Source organism: Giraffa tippelskirchi, chromosome 10, assembly GCF_054371585.1.
Source record: "Giraffa tippelskirchi isolate mGirTip1 chromosome 10, T2T-mGirTip1v1.2.pri, whole genome shotgun sequence".
NCBI lineage: Eukaryota > Metazoa > Chordata > Mammalia > Artiodactyla > Giraffidae > Giraffa > Giraffa tippelskirchi.
The window spans coordinates 11,001,523-11,028,070 of record NC_137284.1 but is presented as its reverse complement, the minus strand read 5'-3'; the positions used below and the strand labels follow the sequence as shown (position 1 = coordinate 11,028,070).

General features: G+C 45.8%; 1 protein-coding gene and 1 long non-coding RNA gene across 3 annotated transcripts in view; one reads left to right on the top strand and one right to left on the bottom strand.

Annotated features, from left to right (window-relative positions):
• The window catches only part of LOC145522370 (pregnancy-associated glycoprotein 2-like), a 32,656-nt gene extending 6,969 nt beyond the window's left edge, over positions 1-25,687 (top strand). The window contains exons 1-9 of one of the 2 annotated variants that reach the window (XM_081531127.1): positions 16,615-16,715; positions 17,312-17,462; positions 18,684-18,801; positions 18,889-19,007; positions 20,431-20,630; positions 21,509-21,625; positions 23,138-23,282; positions 23,370-23,468; positions 25,385-25,687. In XM_081531127.1, the coding sequence (XP_081387253.1) occupies positions 16,663-16,715; positions 17,312-17,462; positions 18,684-18,801; positions 18,889-19,007; positions 20,431-20,630; positions 21,509-21,625; positions 23,138-23,282; positions 23,370-23,468; positions 25,385-25,537 (1,155 nt within the window). In that variant the 5' untranslated portion in view covers positions 16,615-16,662 and the 3' untranslated portion in view covers positions 25,538-25,687. Of the gene's footprint in view, positions 1-16,614; positions 16,716-17,311; positions 17,463-18,683; positions 18,802-18,888; positions 19,008-20,430; positions 20,631-21,508; positions 21,626-23,137; positions 23,283-23,369; positions 23,469-25,384 lie in introns of those variants that run through there. The other variant, XM_081531128.1, reaches the window with a different exon arrangement.
• LOC145522373 (uncharacterized) lies at positions 744-24,338 on the bottom strand. Its single transcript, XR_014066004.1, has 2 exons — positions 23,938-24,338; positions 744-1,541 (listed from the first exon to the last, which is right to left on the bottom strand). It is a non-coding gene; the product is annotated as an uncharacterized LOC145522373 (long non-coding RNA).
• Positions 25,688-26,548: the final 861 nt, after the last annotated feature.

Genomic DNA, 26,548 nt, shown 5'->3' with positions numbered 1-26,548 from the left:
CTATTCACAAAATGTACATAACCACAAATGCTATTTTCTTCCAAATAAAATTAACATCTGATATCTAGTCCATGTTCAAATTTCCCTAATCCTCTAAAAAAAAAAAAAAAAAGTCCTTTATAGTTTACTTATTCAAATCTAGGTCTAGGGGATGAATATTTGGATGTTGCATTTGGTTGTCCTAGGACTTTCAATAAATAAAATTCTCCCCCTTTCTTTTTATATCATTTATTTGTTTAAAACGTGAGAGGAGGTAGGTGGTTTGTCTCATAGAAAGTCCCAAGTCTTGTGTTGAGAGCAGGAGTCCACAACACCGATACCAGGACCAGTACCCGTACTTGGTCTGTTAAGACCCAGACATACAGCAGGAGGTGAGCAGCAGGCCAGTGAGTGAGGCTTCCTCTGTATTTTCAGCTGCTCCCCATCACTCTCCCAATACCCCCAGATGGACAGTCTCGTGACAGGAAAACAAGCTAAGGGCTCCCACAGAGTCTGTATTACAGTGAGTTGTATAACTACTTCATTATATATCACAACATAATAATAATAGAAATAAAGTCCACAATAAACGTAATACCCTTGAATCATCCAGAAATCACCCCCTCCACCAAGTCTCTAGAAAAATTGTCTTCCAGGAAACCAGTTCCTAGTGCCAAAAAAAGCTGGAGGCTGCTGATTTAGAGGATTTCTTCTCTGTTCCTTTATCTGTGTATTTCCCTGAAAACTGGTAGCTAGATCTAGACTTGAGTTCAACAAATTTTATTGGAATATTTAATTTGTAGTTACATGTATTTCTTATGGCATCACTTAAGAGACATAATCGCTAGTTGCCTCACTTTGATGTATGCTGAGATGCAGTGGGACCTGATGTTGCCAACCTCATGCATGCATTATAAACTTCACCTTTGACCTTTCATCTTACAGTTTTACCATCCATGGATGATCTTGGCCAAGATCCATTAATTCATGAGAATGTTGCAAAACAGTGGTTTCTTCTTTCTACCACTGCTGAATTTAATTCCTGGAAATCTTCGATTAATAAGAGCATTCTTTCAAATGTTTATAGTTACATGAAATATGCTTCATACAAACAAAAATAGCATAAATACTGATGATTATTTCCCTTTCTTAGTGTCCATGATGGTGACTTTTTGTCCTAGCAATCTGCCACAGTGACAAATTACATGTTATCTATTAACATTTGGAACTCCTGAATTCTTATATATTTAATTTGTTTTGGTGGATTTGATCTGATGCTAAAATTGTCTCACTTTCGCCCTCATCAGATGGATTCCTAAACTTTTTGTTCAGCTCTTGCTAATCTTTGAAGGCCCTCAAATTTCTGGTCCTTCAAGATTCTCAGGCTTATCTTGTTCATTCCTTGCCCCAGTCCTGAAATCAGTCATCTCTTCAAGAATCCATGGACTCTAAGGTGGGAAATGGAATTTCGAGGCCACGTGATATACCACAGGATAGTCACTGTAACCAAGTTGCCATCCCTTCTAGGCTTTTCAGTTGAAAGAGTCAGGAAGCACCAATTCCTTTAAAGAAAAGGAAAAATAAAAGGAAAATAATTAAATGATTCAAACTTATGTTATCAATTTTTAAGGCTGTAGGGCTTTACTAAAGGTTTTTTGTTTTATACTTGAACCTCTTTACCCTGTCCACTGAAAGTCTTGCTTCAGAACAAAATTAGCATAAATTATTGACTTGCTTTAACCAGTAATAAATATGGTACTTTCACAATAACAAAAGCAATATCACCAACAATAAGGTGATGGATATAGTCTCAAATTTCTTTGCTTTTTTGTTTTCTTTTGGTTTTGTTTTGGATACAGTGGAGTATTTTTGATTGCCTTTGTCATCAGAAGACATTCCACTGTGAATGTAGAATCACACTTCTGTATTTAAAGCCACTTAAATAATGTTTTGTTCTGTGAAGTAATGTCACCAACTTGATACAATTAGGCTCATTTGCTTTTTGATTGTTCTAAAATTCTGCAGATGTATTCCTTTATCTGTTTTTGAGCCTGTGATGCATTTTAATGGTTGCAAACTCAAACTGTTATAGCCACACATTCTGGGAAACAAGCTCACTCAGAAGGACGATGCAGATAGTGAAGTGCAGTTTATTACACTGGCGGGCCCAAGGCAGAGTATCCTCTTAGCCAAGGACTCCGACCAGCATTTGTGAAAATCTTTTATACCCCATGTGTACGTGTCTGAACCCACCACCCAATTTCCTTGTGACTTACATAAACAAGGGAAAGGTAAATACAATCATAATAACCCTATCATTCATGTGTTACGTGTTCAAACAATCAATAATCAATAAGCCCGAGGTTGAGGTTACATTCCAAACAATCAATAATCAATAAGCCAGAGGTTACAGAAAAAACCTTCTATTGTCGTTTCCACAGGCACTAAGCACAGAGTTCAGAGTCCATTAGAGAGGTGGCCGAACATGATTAGCACGAACAGGCCTAAGATGGAGTCCAGGCCCTATGAATTCCTTCTTCATTCCCCCCTCTTGATGCTCCTAGTTATCGTTACGAGCATCATTCATTGAGATATATTGTACTTTAGCCCTCTGGCCACCCACTTGAGAGAACGCTATCAACCTCTGGGTTACAAAGTTCACAAGACATTCTAAGAAGCAGGGCCCACAAAGCAGGATGATTAAAACTATTATGACAACAGTAACAATAGTTTTCCACCAATCTCCCTTTACCCAGGACAGGACCGAAGTCCAAAAGGGAATATTTTCATCAGACATGGCTTTCACTTGATTTTGCATATCTTCCAAGGCAGTAGATACATTTTTAGACAGGTCAGGGATGTATACACAACATTCGACTTTAATTATGGCACAAGTCCCTCCCTGGGCTGCTGTGAGTATGTCTAATGCCATCCTATTTTGAATTACTGCCTTCCTCATCTGAATTTGTTTTTTGTTCAAGGCTTGAGTGGATTTTGTACTGTCTAAGAGGGCTTGTTTAGTGAAATTAGTTAAGGCCTCCACCTTAATCATGATATCCGTTGTCCCTACAGAGGGTACAAACAAAGCAGCAAGATAGTCATATCATTGGAACACAGATCTTGTACATCTTGCGTGCAGATAGGGCAGGTTTACTGGAGGTTGATGTAGGCTAGGCTTAATACTGCCATGGGCGAAAGCAAATCCCTGTGTGTAACACCCTACCCAGCCAACTGGTAACCATGGCCATAAGTTAAGCCCACAGAGCCACTGGGTCCCGTTGGGGGCTACCCAACGGATTCCAGGATTATATTTCCAGTTGGAACCGGGCCACTGAACCGACTGATTGGGGTGATAGGTAACTTCTATGATTTGTTCACATTGTTCAGGAGACAAATAACCCATATATTTTAATTCTTTTGGGTCTAGGTGGCGGTCTCCAAATCCAACTTTGTGTTCTTTTTGTTCCCAGCAAATAGTAGCGGGAGCAATCAACTGTCCTTTCTCAGGAGTCATCCAGAAATATTCATCCCAGACCTGGTAGTATTGCTCAAGGTACCGGGAAGCCTGTCCCCCTTGTTAGGGAGCCCTTCTCTTTTTTTTCATATATGAGGTATAAGCTCTTGTTACCTCCATAAGACTAGTGTTCATATTAAATGTAACCCCATGTCCCTGGCCCATTGATGGCTTTTTTTTTACACCAGGAGAGCAAAGAAAGGTTATGATTGGTGAGAGAAAGGAAAGTTCCCTTTTGTTGTTCCAAGAAGGAGCACAGTGGTATAAAGTCTCCATAATGAAGTGGCGACACCCACCAGGGGAGTCCATCCATAACTGACAGGGGCATAGCCCCTCATACCCAACAGTCGGAGGAGTTGTGGAAGTCCGCGTAGGAATGTGCCCATGAGATGAAGACGTTGTCCTGTGCAGGAACAGTGGTCAGGTTCAGAACTGTGTTGGTGAGGCCGAGTAGCAGGAGTCGTTTACCCAGCTCTATCCTAGAGAGGGCTCGTCTGGGACCTCATTTTCTTCTTCCTCTTCAGAATGATCTTGGTTTCCCGTGGGCGGTGGAGTCTTTCTGGGTGGTCCACTCGGCGTCTTCCGGGTCAGCGTGGTATGCCTTCTTCGCTCTGGTGTGATGGATCCAAGGGACAATGCCTGCAACTTTAACTGCAGTAGGGTGGTTAAAACAACAGTTTAAGGACCTTTCCATCGGGGGGCCAGTGAGTCATGTTTCCAGTCTTTCACCCATACCTGGTCCCCTGGTATAAACTCATGCATCTGCTCCCCCAAGGGGAACGGTATTCTTTCTTGCACAAACTTAGTTACTTGATTAATTACCTTACCTAGTTGTTCCATCTGCTGTGATATCCCGTCTCCCCTTACCTCAAGTATATCAGTTGTTACCTGTCTTATTATGGGAGGAGGCCTCCCATACACAATTTCGTAGGGAGAGTAGCTGTGGGACCGTGGGGTCATCCTGAGCTTGAGCAAGGCCATGGGAAGTAAATCTACCCAGGAACAGTCAGTTTCTATAATCCATTTAGAAAGTGTCTCCTTTAGTGTCCGGTTAGTTCGTTCTACCATTCCGGAGCTCTGAGGCCGGTAGGCGGTTTGTAACTTCCATTTTATATTCATGGCTTTACTTACATGTTGTATCAGATCTGATATGAAGGCTGGGCCGTTATCTGATCCTATGCTGGTGGGGAATCCAAATTGGGGAACTATTTCCCTAAGCAGGCTCCGAGCTACTTCTGATGCTCTCTCAGTTTGGGTGGGGAAGGCCTCCACCCATTCCGAGATTGTACATACCAGGATCAACAGGTAGTGAAAATGGAGATATGGTTTCATCTCAGTGAAGTCCACTTCCAGATGTTCAAAAGGAAGAGTACCTTTTAATTGGATACCTGGAGGTTTTGGTCTGCACCCTGGAGCGGCGTTAATCTGAGAGCAGGAGTTGCAATTTTGGGATTCCGTTTATCCGGTAGTTCCCACCATCCTTTTTCTGTCTTGGTGGCTCCCTCTGCTTCAGCTAGTTGGTTTTGAGCCTCAGTGTATGTTGGGGAGTCTAGAGCCAGCTCGGGTAGCTCAGCTAGGACAAAAGTTCTCATGGGGATTTCCCCGGATTCTTTTTTGTCCTCAGCTGCTCGTCTGGCGGTCTCGTCAGCCAGCCTATTCCCTCGAGCCTGTGGGGTGTCTTCCTTTTGGTGCCCACGGCAGTGCGTGACTGCTACCTCCGCGGGACTCCAGACAGCGTCTAGCAGAGTCAGGATCTCCTCCTTATTTTTAATGTCCTTTCCATTGGCTGTTAGAAGGCCTCTCTCCCGGTATAGCGCCCCATGTATGCGGAGCATAGCAAAAGCATGCCGGGAGTCGGTGTAAACGTTCACCTTCTTATCCTTTGACAATTGCAGTGCCCGGACTAAGGCCCATAATTCAGCTCGTTGGGCTGACCAGTGTTGTGGTAAGGAGCTGGCCTCGATAACATTCCTCTCTGTGACTACAGCATAGCCTGACATTCGCTGTTCTAGCTTTACCAGGCTGGTGCCATCAGTATACAGAGTCCAGTCAGGATTTGAAATTGGCCTGTCTCGGAGGTCTGGATGGCTAGCATAGACCTCCTCTAAGACTTCCTTGCAATCGTGAGTGGGTCCACCTTCTCCTGTTGGGAGAAGCGTTGCCGGGTTTAAACCCTGGCAAGGCTCGATACGGGGGTTGGGGTTTTCACATAGCAGTCCCTGGTATTGAATAATCCGGGAATTGGACAGCCATTTGTGGGGATCTCCTCGAAGGAGGGTGTTGACTTCATGTGGGACCTTTACGATCAGGTCCTGACCGAAAGTTAATTTTGTGGCTTCATGTACCAGTAAGGCGACCGTGGCTACTGCCCACAGACAGCTAGGCCAGCCGGTGGCAATGTTATCAAGTCGCTTTGAAAGGTAAACTATCGGCCTGTCCCACATTCCTAAGGTTTGAGTCAAAACCCCCATGGCTGTTTTATCTTTCTCGGTCACATATAAGGTGAATGGTTCGGTGAGATCTGGCAATCCCAAGGCGGGGGCAGAGGTGATTGCTAGTCTTAGCTCCTCAAAAGCTTTTTGCTGTTTCTCAGTCCAACTTAACTGGATTTTCTTCAGGCCCTGTCAGGAGCTCAAATAGGGGTTGGGCTATTTGAGAATACCTTGGAATCCAAATCCTGCAGAATCCAGTGGCTCCTAGGAACTCCCTGACTTGTTGCCGAGTCTTAGGCGTGGGGAGCCTCAGAATTACCTCTTTTCTAGATTGATCTAGCAATCTTGTGCGTTATTCTTACCTCTGGCTCTTTGGCAGAATGGAGCCTTTGTTTAATTCCAGTGGTTCCTCCCCCTTGTCCGGGAGTACTTACCGGGAGTGGAGGGTAGAGTTTAGGGAACGTAGAGGCAGCATCCGGGGTGGCAGAGTCCGGTGGGCTCAGTGTCCCTCCAGCTGAGGCTGGAACCTGCCGAGTGGGCGGCTCTACAACCTGTGGAGCTGTTGGGACCGCTGAGGAGTCTGGGAAGCTTACTGGTCTCGGGCTGGTTCCTCCGGTTGAGCCTCCGGCAGCCGCGGTGATACTAGTTGGCAGGACCATCATCCAATACGGTGGTGGGGGAAGTTCATCTCTTTCAGGGTCTTGTAAAATTTCCTCCTCATCCTTGGTTACCTTTTGGGCCATCAAGATTTTTCCTTCCCCGCCATGAGCATAAAAACGGGCCCATTTGGGGGGGTCTTGGGCTATTCCCAGCCAAGAGTCTATGTATGGGAACTGATCGGGGTGTCCAGGCTTTCCCGTAACTATAGCATAGACTGCCTTTATGAGATTTAAGTCCATAGTTCCCTCTGGTGTCCAGCCAACTCCCATGGAAGGCCATTCGACTTCACAAAGGGTACAGAGCCGGCCTGGTGTCATTTTCTTCCCATAGTCTCCATGGAACCCTTTCTTAAAATTCTTAATCATATTCTCCAATACAGTGGCCTTAGATCCGCTTCCTCCCATTTTCTTACCTCTGGATTTCCCTGTCCCAGGGCCTTCCCGAGAAGCCAATCTACCTGTTTCCACTGGTAGGGGAGATGATGGGTCACACAGCAGATGGGTACCTCCTGGGGGAGGGCAGAATACGAGCACACGGAATTCAATATCTCCTTTTTAAAACCCTGTGGCGACCATTCGGCATGTTCCCTAAGACGGCGTGGACACACCTCCTAACCGGCTTAAACCCTAAGTTCCCTTTCTTTATCCCTGGCGCACGGCCGTCGACCCGAGTGCCGAGTAGCTATTGTCGCCAACCTAAACCAGTTTCCTATGTGTCTCCCTTCTGGTCCCTCCCAGGGGGGTGATCAGACCCCCTCTTCCACCCTGCTGGGTGGGTTCCTCCGCACCTGAGCGCTCGGTTCCCTTGCTGCCGTTCACTACCTGCCAAAGCGAAGAAACTGGGTGTTGAAAGGCCGAGTTCTTCCAGAGGGGCGAGGCGCCTTCCCCCCTCTAGGAGATTCAAGCTACAAAGCCTCGGGGTGGCCTCAAACGAGACCTGTCTCCTCAAAGTGAGGAGTTTCCCGGCCAATGCACCAAATGTTATAGCCACACATTCCGGGAAACAAGCTCACTCAGAGGGACGATGCAGATAGTGAAGTGCAGTTTATTACACTGGCGGGCCCAAGGCAGAGTATCCTCTTAGCCAAGGACCCCGACCAGCATTTGTGAAAATCTTTTATACCCCATGTGTACGTGTCTGAACCCACCACCCAATTTCCTTGTGACTTACATAAACAAGGGAAAGGTAAATACAATCACAATAACCCTATCATTCATGTGTTATGTGTTCAAACAATCAATAATCAATAAGCCCGAGGTTACATTCCAAACAGTCAATAATCAATAAGCCCGAGGTTACAGAAAAAACCTTCTATTGTCGTTTCCACAGGCACTAAGCACAGAGTTCAGAGTCCATTAGAGAGGTGGCCGAACATGATTAGCACGAACAGGCCTAAGATGGAGTCCAGGCCCTATGAATTCCTTCTTCAAAACTATAAAACAAGAAAAATCACTTCCATCCCTGGCCTTCATCCATAAATTATATTTTTGGTAGGTTTAGGCTTTTTCTTCCACTCTTTCTTATTGAAAATAGATAGATATTGTATGTAAAAGCAACAACTGTAAGCACTTCTCCAGTCCCTCTTTTTCAAAAAACTAAACAGTGTACCCTGAAGATCTCACCCATTCCACTCCTCTCTCCTTTTATCCACGTTATACCCAGGTGTTGGGATGCCCTGTGCCTTATTCCACACTCCCCCATGGAAGGTCACTTTGGGTTTATTTACAATCTTTTGCTTTTACAAACAGTGTTGTAGTGAATAGTTTGTACATATGGTACTTCTTGTATATTTTGCCAGTGAGTTTTTGGGATAGATCCCTAGAAGTAGAATTGCTGAGTTAAAGAGCATATGTGTGTGTCATTTGTTAGATGCTGTCAAGTCCCCTCTGCAGGGATTGAACTGAATGTTAACTGTCGGGAGCCGCGATAGGCATTACTGACAAAATGGAGGCACTGCCCCAACCCCCTCTCCTCATCCCGCAGGCACGGTCCCAGGATGAAGGGGTTAGGTCTTGTGATTCTGACTTGTCCTTTCCTTTCTTTGGTTGAGTTGGCTGGAAAGAATGTTATAATCCGCAAGGTTAACTATTGACATTTGTTCAAGGATCTTTACAAAGAATGTTCAAGGATGAGCACATAGGCTGCAGCTTGAGGCCATGGGAAACATTGTTATCTGAAACCTGCCTGTAAGGGGGATGTTTATGGCAAAAGAAGTTTGCTGAGTTTGGGGGTTAGGAATAATTAAGAAGAGTTAGAAGCTAAAAGTTTAAGGTATGTTGTAGTGTTGGCATATTTTACTATAGCTTATAGAAACTAGGAATTTTAGAGATACTAATAGCTAAAGAAGTCTTTTTAGGAGTTAATGAGCTCAAGCAGGATTTAGAAAGATAAGAAATAAACTGAGGAATGTGGTATGCAGCCCAGAGACAAACTTGAGTTACAATGTAATCACAAGGACACTTAAGAGGGAACTCTGAAGGACAACAATGATTTATGGAGACAGTAAATCTGGGTGAGGGGAAACTGAAGATGTCAAACTTCTGACCTAATGCTTTTGTAAAAGTATAAAAGAAAACCTGATGCTTAAAATAAACATGCAGTCCAAATGAGTGAGAGGCTGCATCATTTTCCATCATTTTTTTCTCCGCCGACCCTGTTCATCCCTTCAGCGTCTCCCTGGCTGTCAGAGCTGGACTCCGGCAGTTAACCTTGTGCAAAAATGAGGGACAAGACCCAGCAACCCATCAATACACACCTGGTGACTGGAGAGCCTCCCAATGTTCTACCCAAGGGACAGGCTTGGACGAACCTCATACAGGAATACGCAGGCCCTGGGAGTCATAGAAGGAACCATGAAGCACCATCGTCTTTACTTTGCATGGAATAACAGTCTAAGAGGTAGCCCTGATCATCTCAGGCTGAGCAGGAGCTTTGAGTGGTTTGTATTTTGTGTGTATATGTTCCTTGACTGATTAGACACCTTGCAATTATCTCTTTCTATGTTTGATTTGGCAGACAAAATGTTTCAAGGCATGAATCCTATTGTTGTTGTCCAGTCACTCAGCCATGTCCACTCTTTTCCACCCCATGGACTGCAGCATGCCAGGCTTCCCTGTCCATCACTCTCTCCCAGAGTTTGCTCAAACTACTGTCCACTGAGTCAATGATGCTATCCAACCATCTTGACCTCTCTCCTCCCCTTCTCCTCCTGCCCTCAATCTTTTCCAGCATCAAAATCTTTTCCAATGAGTTAAGTCTTCGCATCAGATGGCCAAATTATTCAAGCTTCAGCTTCAGCATCAGTCCTTCCAATGAATATTCAGGGCTGATTTCCTTTAGAATTGACTGGTTTGATCTCCTTGCTGTACACGGGGCTCACAAGAATCTTTTCCAGCCCCACAATTCAAAAGTATCAATTTTTCAGCTCTCAGCCTTCTTTATGGTCCAACTCTCACATCTGTACATGACTACTGGAAAAATGATAGCTTTGACTACATGGATCTTTGTTGGCAAAGTGATGTCTCTGCTTTGTAATACACTGTCTAGGTTTGCTATAGCTTTTCCTCCAAGGAACAAGCATCTTTTAATTTCAAGGCTGCAATCACTGTCCGCAATGATTTTGGAGACCAAGAAAATTAAATCTGTCACTGTTTCCATTGTTTCCCCATCTATTTGCTGTGAAGTGATGGGACCGGATGCCATGATCTTCGCTTTTTAAATGTTGAGTTTTAAGCCAGATTTTTCACACTCTTCTCTTTCACCTTCAGCAAGAGGCTCTTTAGTTCCTCTCTGCTTTCTGCTATTAGGGTGGTATCATCTGCATATAAGAGGTTGTCATTTCTCCCAGCAATCTTGATTCCAGTTTGTGCTTCATCTAGCCTGATATTTCACATGATGTGCTCTACATATAAGTTAAATAAGCAGGGTGACAATACACAGCCTTGTCATACTCCTTTCACAATTTTGAACCTGTCCATTGTTCCATGTCCGGTTCTGATTGTTGCTTCTTGACCTCCTTACAGGTTTCTCAAGAGGCAAGTAAGGTAGTCTGTTACACCCATCTCTTGAAGAATTTTCCACAGTTTGTTGTGATCCACACAGTCAAAGGCTTTAGCATAGTCAATGAAGCAGAAGTAGATGTTTTTCTGGACTTCCCTTGCTTTGTCTATGATCCAATGGATGTTGGCAATATGATCTCTGGTTCCTCTGTGCTTTCTAAATCCAGCTTGTACATCTGGAAGTTCTCGGTTCATGTACCTTTGAAGCCTAGCTTGAAGGATTTTCAGCATTTGCTTGCTAGCAAGTGAAATGAGCACAATTGCGTAGTCAATGCCAAAATCAGATTGATTATATTCTTTGCAACTGAAGATGGGGAAACTATACAGTCAGCAAAAACAAGACATGGACTGACTGGCTCAGGTCATAAGCTCCTCATTGGCAAATTCAGACTTATATTGAAGAAAGTAGGGAGAACAATTAGGCCATTAGAATGTGACTTAAAGCTAACCCCTTATGATTATACAGTTTAAGTGACTAATAGATTCAAGGTATTAGATGTGATAGACAGAGTGCCCAAAGAACTACAGATGGAGGTGGTGACCAAAACCATCCCCAAGGAAAAAGAAATGTATCAAGGCAAAATTATCATCTGAGGCATCTGTAAAAATAGCTGAGTTAAGGAAGAGAATCGAAAGGCAAAGGAGAAAAGGAAAGATATATCCATCTGAATGCAGAGTTCTGAAGAACAGGAAAGAGAGATAAAAACACCTTCTTAAGTGAACAATGCAAAGAAATAGAGGAAAACAATAGAATGGGAAAGACAAGAGATCTCTTCAAAAAAAATTAGAGATACCAAGGGAACATTTCATGCAAAGTTGGGCACAATAAAGGAGAATGGTATGGACCCAACAAAAGCAGGAGATATTAAGAAGAGGTGTCAAGAATACACAGAAGAACTCCACAAAAGTTCAGATCTTAATGATCTGGATAATTACAATGGCGTGATCACTCACCTAGAGCCAGACATACTGGAGTGTGAAGGAAAATGTTCCTTATGAAGCATTACCAGGAACAAAGCTAGTGGAGGTGATGGAAGTCCAGCTGAACTATTTCAAATCCCAAATGATGATGCTGTGAAAGTGCTGCACTCAATATGCCAGCAAATTTGGAAAACTCAGCAGTGGCTACAGGACTGGAAAAGGTCAGTTTTCATTTCAATCACAAAGAAGGGCAATGCCAAAGAATGTTCAAACTACCACACTATTGCATTCATTTCACATGGAGACTATTAGGGAATTAGAACTCTATCCATTTGTCCTCAACAAAGAGTATTATTAAATTCATTGGTTTATATGACTCTGCTGATCTTTCTTTATAAGTTGAAGGAAAATTAACATAGGTAATATGCATCCAGTCTCTTATTCAATCAACCAACTTGAATTGGATTCCCTCTCTGTCCACTCTCTACTCGCACCTCTAGGACAGAAATAAAGACCCACACAGTCTGCAGGTTGAATTCAGCACACAGTTGTTTGACATTTGGCCTCCACTATTGATCTCAGAGGCAGAGCAGTGAGCAGTCCTGAAGAGAGATCTTCATTCCCTGGCCAGGAATTCAGCCCAAGTGACCTGGGAGAAAACCAAGAGTCGCTACACCACCTGGGGCTAGAGGCTAGAAGCAAAGTGGTCCTGGCGCCTGTCCCTGTTTGAAAGCGAGAATGTTTCAAGGAGGCAAAAACTGTAAAACCAGTTACAAAGTTTATTACTAGAGACACAGCACAATGTATGGGAGGGCACACGGGAAAACAGTTGGTTTGTTCAACTCAGAAGCAGGGTAGAGACACACACAGAGAGAAAAAGGGTATGGGCATCTTCTCTAAGGAGGGGGAGTGCAGCACATCAGAGACTAGGCAGAGACCATACCCAGAGCGGGGTGTGGGCATCCTGATTAAGAAGGAGTGCAGCATGGAGGTGAAGTAAATCATATAGGACAGTCCTCATAGGTCTTTGTTTACCCTTGGCCAATTATCTTCTTTCTTTACACCAGACTGGTCCATGGATCCTCCCCAAGATGGGTCCGTAAATTTTTGCTAAGATGGATCCCACTACACAGGCCTACGGGTGCATGTCCACACTTATTATGGGGTAAGGTCCCCTCCCTTTTCCACCCCAAGAAGGCTTCTTGAGCATGTGCAGACATGGAAATCTTCCTTGCACTCAGGAGTGGGCACCGTATCTCCTTGTTTTAGTAGAGCTCAGCTTTTACCACTAGCTTTGTCCTCGGAGAGTCTGGGTGAGAACGGAAGCTCAATTTTACTCCACTTGACAACCACCAGGTGTCTGGCCCAGAGGCCAACTATAGGTACCTCATTTTGTTTTTAGTTTGTTTATTCAGAAAAACCTAAAAGGTAAGTTGCTAGCATTTAAATCAGAAGATCATACATAAATATCCAGGCTTCGGACCTCTCTTCTAAACTAGGCCAATCAGCCCGCTTTCCAGCATGGCATCCGCTGGTTGGAGCTGAGGAGAGGCTGCCCCCAGTAGTAGGGCCTGTGTTGCTGGGTGTCCAGGATGCCCTCCAAGTGCTTCCATTCATTTCTCTTGGGCCAGGAATTTGTGAGAAATGACTTAGACTGCTCTCCCCTGAGGATAAGGACCACCTGAGTGTTACTCAACTTTTGACTTTCCAGTGTCCTATCCAGACCCCAGCACACAGGGTTCTCCTTATATGTTTGATGGACAATATAAAGTGTCTTGTGGATGCCTGCATCACATTTCTTCCAATACTGAAACCGTGCAATTGCAGTTCTGCTCCAGCCTAGATCTTTGACAGAGATGGGCATGAAAGTTGCCCCTGATCTGTGCCAATGTCCCTCTACCTAAAGCCACTCATATGTCACTGGGCTGCCCCTTAAGTCTTCACTTTGCTATTTGACTTCTTTTCCTTCTAGCAATCCCCTCTCCAACTGAGGACAGCCATGTACATCTTATGGCATTTCTAGGAAGACCACGTGACATCACTAATGTCTGGCATGGCCCCTAGATTTCCTTTTATCACATTATTAGCAGTATTTTGTGTCTAAGTTGGCAAGAGATTCACCACTCTTAGTTTAGTTTAATTTTTCAGCTAAGCCTCAAGGAAGAGATTACAGTCAGTTCAGTTCAGTTCTGTTGCTCATCATGTCCAATTCTTTGCAACCCCATGGACTGCAGCACACCAGGCCTCCTTATCCATCACCAACTCCCAGCATTTACTCAGACTCATGTTCTTGAGTCAGTGATGCCATCCAACCATCTCATCCTCTGTCATCCCCTTCTCCTCCTGCCTTCAATCTTTCCCATTATCAGAGTCTTTTCAAATGAGTCAGTTTTTCTCATCAGGTGGCCAAAGTATTGGAGTTTCAGCTTCAACATCAGTCCTTCCAATGAACAATCAGGACTGATCTCCTTTAAGATAAACTGGTTGGATCTCCTTGCAGTCCAAAGGACTCTCAAGAGTCTTCTCCAACACCACAGTTCAAAAGCATCAATTCTTTGGCACTCAGCTTTCTTTATAGTCCAACTCTCACATCCATACATGACTACTGGAAAAACCATAGCTTTGACTAGATGGACCTTTGTTATGTCTCTGCTTTTTAATATGCTGTCTAGATTGGTCATAGCTTTCCTTTCAAGGAGTAAGCATCTTTTAATTTCACGGCTGCATTCACCATTGGCAGTGATCTTGGAGCCTAAGAAAATAAAGTCTGCCACTGTTTCCACTGTTTCCCCATCTACTTGCCATGAAGTGATGGGACCAGATGCCATGATCTTGGTTTTCTGAACGTTGAGCTTTAAGCAACTTTTTTACTCTCCTCTTTCACTTTCATCAAGAAGCTCTTTAGTTCTTCTTCACTTTCTGCCATAAGGGTGGTGTCATCTGCATATCTGGGGTTATTGATATTTCTCCCAGCAATCTTGATCCCAGCTTGTGCTTCATCCAGCCCAGCATTTCTCATGATGTACTCTGCATATAAGTTAAATAAGCAGAGTGACAATACAGCCTTGATGTACTCCTTTCCTGTTTGGAACCAGTCTGTTGTTCCATGTCCAATTCTAACTGTTGCTTCCTGGCCTGCATACAGATTTCTCAAGAGGCAGGTCAGGTGGTCTGGTATTCCCACCTCTTTCAGAATTTTCCACAGTTTATTGTGATCCACACAGTCAAAGGCTTCGGCATAGTCAATAAAGCAGAAATAGATGTTTTTCTAGAACTCTCTTGCTTTTTCGATGATCCAGCAGATGTTGGCAATTTGATCTCTGGTTCCTCTGCCTCTTCTAAAACCAGCTTGAAAATCTGGAAGCTCACAATTCACGTAGTGTTGAAGCTTGGCTTGGAGAATTTTGAGCATTACTTTACTAGCATGTGAGATGAGTGCAATTGTGTGGTAGTTTGAGCATTCTTTGGCATTGCCTTTCCTAGGGATTGGAATGAAAACTGACCTTTTCCAGCCCTGTGGCCACTGCTGAGTTTTCCAAATTTGCTGGCATATTGAGTGCAGCACTTTCACAGCATCATCTTTTAGGGTTTGAAATAGCTCAACTGGAGTTCCATCACCTCCACTAGCTTTGTTTATAGTGATGCTTCCTAAGGCCTAATGGACTTCACATTCCAGGATGTCTGGCTCTAGGTGAGTGATCACACCATCATGGTTGTCTGGGTCATGAAGATCTTTTTTGTATAGTTCTTCTGTATATTCTTGCCACCTCTTCTTAATATCTTCTGCTTCTGTTAGGTCCATACCATTTCTGTCCTTTATTGAGCCCTTTTTTGCATGAAATGTACCCTTGGTACTTCTAATTTTCTTGAATAGATCTCTAGTCTTTCCCATTCTATTGTTTTCCTCCATTTCTTTGCACTGATCACTGAGGAAGGCTTTCTTATCTCTCCTTGCTATTCTTTGGAACTCTGCATTCAAATGGGTATATCTTTCCTTTTCTCCTTTGCTTTTCACCTCTCTTTCCACAGCTATTTGTGAGGCCTCCTCAGACAGCCATTTTGGTTTTTTTGCATTTCTTTTTCTTGGGGATGGTCTTGATCCCTGTCTCCTGCACAATGTCATGACCCTCCATCCATAGTTCATCAGGCACTCTATTAGATCTAATCCCTTGAATCTATTTCTCACTTCTACTGTGTAGTCATAAGGGATTTGATTTAGGTAATACCTGAATGGTCTAATGCTTTTCTCCAATTTCTCCAATTTCAGTCTGAATTTGGCAATAAGGAGTTCATGATCTGAGCCACAATCAGCTCCTGGTCTTGTTTTTGCTGACTGTGTAGAGCTTCTCTATCTTTGGCTACAAAGAATATAATCAACCTGATTTTGGTTTTGTCCATCTGGTGATGTCCATGTGTAGGTTTTGTGTTGTTGGAAGAGGGTGTTTGCTATGACCAGTGCATTCTCTTGGAAAAACTCTATTAGCCTTTGCCCTGCTTCATTCTGTACTCCAAGGCTGAGTTTGCCTGTTACTCCAGATGTTTCTTGACTTCCTACTTTTGCATTCCAGTCCCCTATAATGAAAAGGACATCTTTTTTGGGTGTTAGTTCCAGAAAGTCTTGTAGGTCTTCATAGAACCGTTGAACTTCAGCTTCTTCAGCATTACTGGTCGGGGCATAGACTTGGATTACCGTGATATTGAATGGTTTGCCTTGGAAATGAACAGAGATCATTCTGTCATTTTTGAGATTGCATCCAAGTACTGCATTTTGGACTCTTTTGTTGACTATGATGGCTATTCCATTTCTTTCAAGGGATTTTTGACCACAGTAGTAGATATAATGGTCATCTAAGTTAAATTCACCCATTCCAGAGATTACAATAGTCTCTCTGTATTCTGAGAATTTTCCAAGTTGAATACCCACAGAGACAGATAGAGGTAAAGATTTAACGGAGAGGTTCATATTTCTTATCAGATCTACCACTAGCCTAAAGGGAACAATTAGGGCAGGTCATAGCATATATAATTAGGAGCTCTTGGTCACCACTGCATGCTCAGAAATTGATCTTCCCTGAGTACTTGGACCCAGGAAAGAAGCATGAAGTGGCTTGTGCTCCTTGGGCTGGTGGCCCTCTCAGAGTGCATAGTCATGTAAGTATGGGAACTGTAAGTGGCTTCATCTCTCTGGGATTTCTCTTGTCATCCTCTTATTCTTCCACCCATCAGGGTTAGAAGAGAAAGTAATCATTCCCTGGCAGTCTTAAACTTCAACTTTCACTGATTGATGAGAATCTTGTCATGGGCACCATGGAGGGCAAAGTTCATGGGGCAGGCCTACAGGGTTGCATAACTCTAGGAGTACCAGTCTCATCATGACCTATATAAAAATGGCACTCCTTGGAATTGTTCAGTGCATGACCTGTGCAGCTGTAGGTGTGGTGCTATAGAAAAGCATTTCTCATGCATTTGCTTCTAGGTCTTCTCTCTGCTCTCTCTCCTTTTCTGTGTGTATGCATCAGTGTCTTCATCTGTGTAGGCTCCAAACAGTCATCTGGTTTACCCAAGATTACACAACAGAACCTGTATGCAGACCTAGGTCTTTGACATGTCTTTGCATGGCATTCTGATAAAATATGGCACTCATAAAAATGCTTGGAAAATACACAGTGCCATTACAATGCCAGATACAACAGTCATACCTGGTTACTGCCATTTCTTTGTTTCCTTTTCCCTATGCTGGGTGAAAGAATCCCTATAACGAAGATGAAGGCTGTGCAAAGAATGCTCATGAAAGAAAACTTGCTGAGAAGTTTGCCGGAGCAACAATCTTATACCCTGTCCCAGAAGTCTACGCTTGATCAGAATTTCTCATCTCATCCCTTGAGGAACTTCATGGACGTGAGTGCGTTGGGAGGATGGTGCTCCACAGCGCCCCCTGGTGCTCTGGCCTAGAATTGAGGCTCATCTGGAGGTTCCAGGTGGGATGTTGGGGCTGGGGCTCCTGCAAGAGGCAGAAACAGTGGGGAACAGGGACCCCATTCCCAGAGGAGAAGGCACTCAAATCCTCAACTTTTGGTCTGTGTTAACTGGGCCCAATTACGACCAAGTGGCAGGTAAATATCCATTTATGTACCAAAGATGTGGCGTTAGTTTGAGGAAGATTGTTCTTTCTGAAATAAGTGAGCCACTCAGTTACAGATGAAGGGTGAGCCATCTCTGATCAAAAGGTAAAGCCAACTGCAAATCAAATGTGAATCTCCAGGCAGAGAAAGTTCACTCTGCACGGATCCTGAAATGACAGTAACTTACTGAGTCCCTAATGCATGTGACTCCATAAAGGTCTAACACTATAGTTACTGTTATTTTTTTAAAAATAAGGGCTTATCTCTTCTTCAAGAATGCATAGGAAAGCCATGGAATTCTCCAGGCAAGGATACTGGAATGGGTTGCCATTTCCTTCTCCAGGGGATCTTTCCAACCCAGGGATCGAACTCGGGTCTCCTACACTGCCGGCAGATTCTTTACCAGTGAACGACCAGGGACGCCCATATAAGCAAGCCAGAGAGAGACAAAAATTGAATGTATGTCAAAAAAGGGACCACTTTCGTGTTTTTCACAGGACATGCTCTGAGTTTAGCAGGAGTGGCCTGGAATGACATAGAAAGGCCACCTGGAGAAGGAGGCGCTAGAAAGTGAAAGAAAGTGAAGTCACTCAGTCGTGTCCGACTCTTTGCAACCCCATGGACTGTAGCCCACCAGGCTCCTCCATCCATGGAATTTTCTAGGCAAGAGTACTGGAGTGGGTTACCATTTCCTTCTCCAGGGGATCTTCCCGACCCAGGGATCAAACCCAGGTCTCCCACATTGCGGGTAGACGCTTTACCATCTGAGCCACCAGGGAATCTCGGTTTTTATATATATAAAGGAGGCACTAGGCTGGGCCTTAAAGAGGAAACAGGAGAGCTTCTCAAACAAAGGGACCTCTGAGCAGAGGTTGTGAGGAGGAGCAGTTGGAAAGTGATTTCAGGCCCTGGGGTGCCCAGAGGGAGGCAGGACAATGGGAATCAAGGGTGGCCAGGCAGCCAAGTCTGCCCTAACCTCCATCCCTGGCCCCTATAGATGGCCTACGTTGGCAGCATCACCATTGGAACACCACCTCAAGAGTTCCGGGTCATCATTGACACCGGCTCGTCTGACTTGTGGGTGCCCTCTGTCTACTGCCAAAGTCCCTCCTGCTGTGAGTGCCTGCCCCCCACCCATTTTGTCCTCCCCCTGCCTTCTCCATCCCTGGCATCAGACAGATATGGATCTCTTGTGTTGGCAGCTGCATCCCAGACATATGACCCCAAGATGTCCACCACCTTCCAGTGCAAGAGGAAGAAATTCGACCTCCACTATGGCTTTGGAAAGATAACAGGAGTTCTTGCCAGTGAAACTATTCAGGTAATGGGGGAACCAGGGGCTGAGTACAAGCTGGCCCTGGGAGCAACCACTGCCTACAAAACAGATGCAGGCCCAGCTGGGAGGGACTGTCTTTCTGAAAGTCCCCTCGTGGCTGTCTACCTGCCCAGCAGGGCCCTGTCCCTGGGGAGACAGCTCCCCTGCTGACACACAAACTCCAAAACAATGAACCCCAGAGAGGGGCTTGGGGTGTGGATTTGCATCTCCAATACCCAAGGTTCATTTTGTTGGAGCAGGAAGAAGGGGGAATAAAGCACCCCCTTTTATTTTCACAGGCTCTACAGGGCACATTCATGGTAATAACTTGTTTCATCTTTCAACATCCCAGGCAGGAGGTACTATTATTAGCTCAGGATAAAGACGAGGGACATGATGTGCACAGAGCAAGGGCCTTGCCAAGGTCACATATTTTTTAAGTGGAGCTTCACTGACCTTCAGGACTCAAGTAGGTGTGGGTTTGGGGAGAGGATAAAACTGATCTGGGGCCCTTGGGGGCAGCACAGGGCTTCAGGTATCCAGGCAGGGAAATCAGGGGTCACAGATGTAAAATGGGCCTGATAAAAGGGTTCTCACTCTAGGGGGCCTTTGAGACTAATAAAAACTATGGCCTCCCCCCCACACACACACACACAAAGTGCCTGAGTATGCTCTCCCTGTGTTTTTCTGTCTCGGTCTCTCTCTCTCTCTCTCTCTCTCATACACACACACACACAAGCACTCACACACAAGTGTGCACATCCCCAAAAGCCTGCTTTCCAGGCAGAATTTTCATTAGAACCCAGCCAGTGACATTGCATAATGGCTTCTGTCTTCCTGGGCACACGTAGAATCCACAGTACATTGCAATGAATTCAGTTCATGTTTGTCATCAGATCATGAAAGTGAAAGTGTTAGTCGCTCAGTCTTGCAACCCCATGGACTTAGCTCTCCAGGCTTCTCTGTCCATGGAATTCTCCAGGCAAAACACTGGAGTGGGTTGCAATTTCCTTCTCCAGGGGAACTTCCAAACCCAGGGAATGAACCTGGGTCTCCTGCATTAACAGGCAGATTCTTTACTGTCTGAGCCACAAGGGAAGCCCATCAGATCGTAGTGATGCCAAAGAGAAGACTAGTCTGCTCTCTATTCATTGTATCCTTAGAGGGGGACCATTCAGTCCTGTCCTGAGTCTGGTTGCCCCACCTGTACAGAAGACATGAGACCAATTTGACTCACTCAGATGGAGAAGCAGGTGTTGTTAAAATCCACAGCCCCACACAAATGGAAGCCCAATTACTATCCCAGCTTGTCCTACCCATCTGAGGTCAACTGAGGCCTCAGTCCTTTTCTGCAGTGCTAATGGCATTTGCACCACAGCCCAGACTCACTTCCCATCCCTTTATGTGGGAACACTCTCCTGTCTCACAGATCGGGACAGCTGTTGCCAAGAACCAGACATTTTGCCTGAGCAAGAATAAGATTAGTGGGTTCCTGGAAAATTCACCTTATGATGGCGTCTTGGGTTTGGCCTACCCTAGCCTCGCCACGCACGAAACCACCCCTCTCCTCGACAACCTGAAGAGACAAGGAGTCATTTCTGAACCTGTCTTTGCCTTGTTCGTGAGCAGGTAAGTCTGAGCTGGACAAGCCCTTCCTCCAAACGAGCTCTAAGATGCTTTCAGTTGCATGAAAAAGTGTAGGTCACCTCATCCAGAAGATTCCTGAATGATAGCCTAGCCTAGGAGAACAACTGGCCCCACCACTGGGTTTTTGTCAATACAAAATGGTTGTGTTTCATTGGAACACCACCATTCTCATGGTTTCAAGGGTGCAGTTTGTTCCAGCAGGACGGAGGTAGGAGGGAGAGAAATGGTCCAGGATATGGCTGGAGGAAAAAAAAACCGGATTTGCTGATGAATTTGATGCTGAAGGAGAGGGATGGCGGGAATGTTTCCTTCCTCACTAACATTTCACTGGGAACCCAGGACGAGCTACAAAATATGCAGGAGCCAGCACAAAATGAAAATGTGGAACCCGTTGTTTGAAACACATTAGGGATTTCAAGACAAGGAGAGTGGAGGTGGGCGGCCTGCTCAGCACAGGTCACAGGCAAGAGAAGCCAACCCTAGGTGAGCTTGAACCCATGTTCTTAGTGCCCTCAGACGTCAGCTTTCCTGAAAAATGACAGGCTAGACAAGGAGGAGGCCCGACCCCTCCAGCATAGAGTCCTCTGAGGGTATATCTGAGCATTCAGGTGGCTGGAAAGGTCCAGGCCCTCTTCAGAAGGATGGGTGGTCAGAGCCAGGCTGCCCAGCTTCGAACCTCTTCTGTGACACTCATTAGATGGGGACCGACCCCGGTCAGGTACTCAAGCTCTCCAAGCATCCGTTTCCGCATGGAAAAATGGAGACCGTAGTAGTGCCTCTGAGGGGTGAAGAAGCCCAGCCCTCAAACGCTGCCTGGTGTTGCTCTCTTCCAATGAGCTCTTTCTTCCTTCTCGCTTCAGCTGGCCGCAGAAGAGCAGCTTGCTGATGCTTGGTGGGGTGGACCACGCCTACCACACGGGAGATCTCAAGTGGGTACCGGTGACCCTAGCCCGCTTATGGGAGATAACCATGGACTGGTAAGCCCCCTCCTTCTGAGGGCCGCCCCAAATGATGCTCCCACACATGCACATGGACACACACAGACACACACAAATGCACTCACAGTCACACACAGACATGTGCTCCACACGCATGCACACATAAAAACACATACAGAAATGCCTGCACACATAAAAACACATACAGAAACGCATATAAACACATACATAGGCAAACATATAAACACACACAGACACACAGATGCACACAAACACACACACACAGGAACACACACCACCCATGGGTTCATAATTGCCTCAGGGCTGCTGATCAGGCCTCTCAGCAGGATCCTGAAACGGTCCAGAGAGGCCTGGGCAGCTGGGGGAGGGCTGCATTCCTGTGCTGTGAGGTGGGGAGCCTGGTTAGAGGACCCTATAGTGTGGTGAAAAGAGGATCAGGGGGAATTTCACCAGCCTGAACAGGATTGTGTTAAGATGACCTACTGACCAGGGCTACACAGGACCTAGAGTGTTCTCAGTACACAGAATTGCCAGTTGAAAAACTGAGAAAGTCCTGAAAAACTGGGAAAGCTGGTCTCCTCAGAGAGAAGTTACGTAACAGTGGACAGAGTTTGGCTGCAGTCTTGAGACCTGAGAGCAACTCATAAGAAGAGACACCCCACCTAACCAGTGCTACTTACTGCCCAAACCGGGCACACAGTGGGGCAGGGGCTGTGACTGAATCAGGAGCTGGGATCCAGGAGTGGCCTGAGAACAAAGGGCAATCATTGATGGGATTCTCTGTGATATCCTCAGGCCAAAGCTTACCTGCTCTTTGGAGGCCCCTGGGTCTGCTCATGCTCCCCTGGCAGGGGCCTCAGGGTCTGAGCCGGGTGAGGGGGAGGCGCTGGAAGACAAACTCTCCCAGGGCAGCCTGTGTCTCCCCCACCACCACTCTGACCATCTGCTGTCCTAGAGACCTCCATCTTCACTGTCTGGGCCGACCCATCATTGGTGAGACACCAGATACAGGTCTCTGGGTGTTCCTCATTCATTCATTCAACAAACATACATTGTGCATCGCCTGTGTGCTGGGCACTTGAGGGAGGCACTGAGGATCCAGATTGCCCTCACATTTAGTGAGGCAGACGTACATGAAACGACTCACACACACAGTGAATTACCACCTTGATATCTGCTAGACATGAGGAAGAGTGTACAGAGAGTGAGCAAGACAGGAGCCTGATCTAGTCTTGGGGGGAAGACTTTCCTGACATAGTGACAATTAACCTGGAAGATGAGGAAAACTTAGCTAGACCAAGGGGATGAGGTTCTTCTAGGAAGGTCACCAGCACAAGCCCAGGCCCTGAGACATGAAAGTGCCTGGTGCCTGCAAGAACTGAAAGGAAGTTAAAAAGATGATGTGACCAGAGAAAAGAAAAACAGAGTCAGGGCAAGAGCTGAAGGGCTTTTCAGGAGAAAGTCAACCAGCGGGCAGTCATTGAGACTTCAGAGTGACCGTGGTGCCCACTTTGTCCCTCTGTCTCTCAGCATCTCCGTAGACAGAATGGTGGTTGCTTGTTCCGGCGGTTGTCAGGCTATTGTGGACAGCGCGACCTCATTGCTGCATGGCCCAACTGAAGCGGTCCGCAACATCCTCAAACACATCAACCCCAGTCCCAAGGAGCAAAACCAGGTGAAGGGTCATGCCACAGGGTCATTCTTGGGCTCCCCACACACCAAGGATCACCTGGGTCAACCTCTCTCCTGCTTTCTTTTACAGCAATTGATTTCATGTGAAAGTACCAAGACCCTGCTTCCTGTTATCTTCACTATCAATGGCATGGACTTCCCCGTGTCCCCTAAATACTACGTCCAGAAGGTGAGGGGACAACCCTGGGGGCTGGTTCCCAAATCTGGGATTTGCAGAAACTCTTGGGCTGCTGTTGGGAGGAAGGGGCCCTCTACAGGCCAAGCCACACCATGGCGGATGCTGCGGAGCCCCTGTGGCCAGGCCAGTGCCTCCCACAAAACCAACCACATGAGAGTAAAGGGCCATCTGGGACATCCATCCTCCTGCAATAAATGTGGAGACACCACCCCGTGCTGGCATGGTGGGAGTCACAAGGAGAGGGGAACACTAAGGGCCTCAGGTTTCCCAGAGCTTCAGTTCAACCGGAGACCTCAGATGCCTGAACACGGAAAGTCAGCTCTAGCAATCCCTGAAATAGGACAAGTGACAAGGAGGATGTCTGCGGACAGTCTCATTGTGCTGTCCCACTATAGGGGTTAACAGTCTCCCCTTCCCAACTCGAAACTCTCCAGGTTGACATCATAAATTACATGCTTACCCTAGAACTTCGCTGCAACTTCACACTCTTGTGAGCTGGGATGCTGACCCCTCTGTGGGGAAGTTGGATGCTAAGGTAAAAAAAGGGTGCACAGTGACTGCACAGTCCCGGCACAGGGTGGAGGCTTCATGTCAGCTCCCTGTGGGAGTTCAGAGCAGGCTGATGGGCTCAAAGAAGGCTTTGAGGAAGAGAAGGAATTGCAGTAATTCTAAACACCCCAGCCTCATGGAGGAACGAGGGACCCTGCTTGGGTTGAGGTAATCTATATCGGATTCCTTACAAATGGCAGCCCCGGGGGCTGTGCAAAGGGGCCCAGGGGCAGACGAGGGGTGGTGTGGGCTACAGACTGGGGGAGCTTCAGGATAAGTCACCCAACCCAGCCTGGAGTAGCCAAATAGTGTGAGTGTGGGACCAGAAAGGTTTCCTAGACAGCCTGAGTGCAGTATAAAGAATGCATTGTGACAATGTTATTTACAATGAGTAACCAACAACAACCTACCATGTAGCACAGGGAGCTCTGCTCAGTGTTATGTGGCAGCCTGGATGGGAGGGGAGTTTGGGGGAGAATGGATACATGTATGTGTAGGGCTGAGTCCCATTGCTGTCCACCTGAAACTATCACAATACTGTTAATTGGCTATCCTCCATTGAAAAGTTAAACATTTTTTTAGAAAAAATAATGGGTTGTGGCCAATGGAGAGATAAACAGGCATTCCTAGCAGAGAAAAAAAAGAGCAGGAGTCGGAAGGAAAGAAACAGCAGTATGTGAGGGGAACTATGGGCCATTCTTGTTCTTTGTTTAAAAAATATATTGAAGTAGAACTGATTTACAATGTTGTGTTAATTTCTGCTCTACACCTAAGCCACTCAGTTTTATATATATTCAAATATATACATGCTGCTGCTGCTTGGTCGCTTCAGCTTGTCCAACTCTGTGAGACCCCATGGACTGTAACCCGCCAGGCTCCTCCATCCAGGGGATTCTCCAGGCAAGAATACTGGAGTGGGTTGCCATGTCCTCCTCCAGGGGATCTTCCCAACCCAGGAATTGGTCTCCTGCATTGCAGGCAAAATCTTTACCACTGAGCCACCAGGGAAGCCCACAAATATATACCAACTCTTTTTCATATTCTTTTCCATTACAGTTTATCACGGGATACTGAATACAGTTACCTGTGCTATACAGTAGGACTTTGTTATTTAAATATCATATATTAGTTCACATCTGATAATCCCAAACTCCCAACCCTCCCCTCCCCACACCCCTCTGTCATGGCAACCACATGTTTTGGCCCTTCTTGTTCCTGTACCCTCACTTCTGCAGCTGCTGTGAAAGCCACTTGATTCTTCCCAAAGAAGGGGAAAAAATTGAAAAGCTCTCTGCTCTGGATATTGAGGGGGGTGGCAGGTAAGTGCTCACACTGGTGTGTATTTCTGTCTCCCCCAGATTTTTGAGGACATCTGCTTTATCAGCTTTCAAGGGGGCACAGAATACATAAGCCGCTCAGAGACCTGGATCCTGGGTGACATCTTCCTGAAAGCATATTTCACAGTTTTTGACCGGGGAAACTACAGGATCGGCCTGGCTCCCTCAGTGTAAATGCTGGGCTGCTTCAGGAATCACTCAAGCCCACTCCAAAGACACACTCACACAGAGGGCACTCCCTCCCAGGGATGCTGAGGCACTGGGTGTGCCTCTGTAAGCCCTGTCCTCAGCAAAGAATAAAGGATTTCATCTCAATGGAGCTCATACGAATGGCTGCCTCTCTTTGGGTCAGGAAGATGCATCACAACCAGGCAGGATCTAGAATCAAGTCTGAACCACAAACGAGAGGAGCCCAACTCCAACTGGCTTCAAGAAAGGGGAGACTTATAGGAAGGATACAGGGATCCAGGACACAGGAACGAGATCAGATCCGAAGATCTCAGTGACTGGACCCAAGAAATCAGAAGCCATCAGTTCGCTCTTTCCTTCACCCTTTCCCTTCTCTCTTCTTTGATTCTCTCAGCCTGACAGCTTTCTTCCCTCAGGTTTCTACACCCAGTGAGAGAGTTTCAAGCCGCCTGCCTCATGTCTTTATCTCTCTAAGGCAACTAACCAGTAAGGAAAGAAGCTCAGAGGACATCAGAATTCAAGGGAGGGCTCTGAATGGACCATCTCAGATCATGTGTCTAATACTGGACCAAGCATCCTGGTAGGGGTATGAGGTCCTATAATTGGCTTAATTCGTCACCTGGCCCTGCCCCCACAGCATGTGATTGACTGGTTCCTCATTAACAGACCCTGGGAAAGAATTATTTTCTTCTTTTCTTATCCTTTCCTTCTTTCTTTCTTCCTTCCCTCCTCCTTTAATTCCTTTCTTTCTTTTGTCTCCTCTGAGCATTCCCCTCTACAGAGCTCACAAACCTAGATGTGAGAAAATTTCAGATTCCTCCAGAGACCACATCAGTCAAGAGAACGACAAACTCAAGATGTCTGGATGGAACTCAGATCAATAGAATTCAGCTCCATGCTCCCTTCATGGCTCAGTGGTCAAGAATCCACCTGCCAATGCAGGAGACATGGGTTCGATCCCTGATCCAGTAAGAACCCACATACCGAGGATCAATG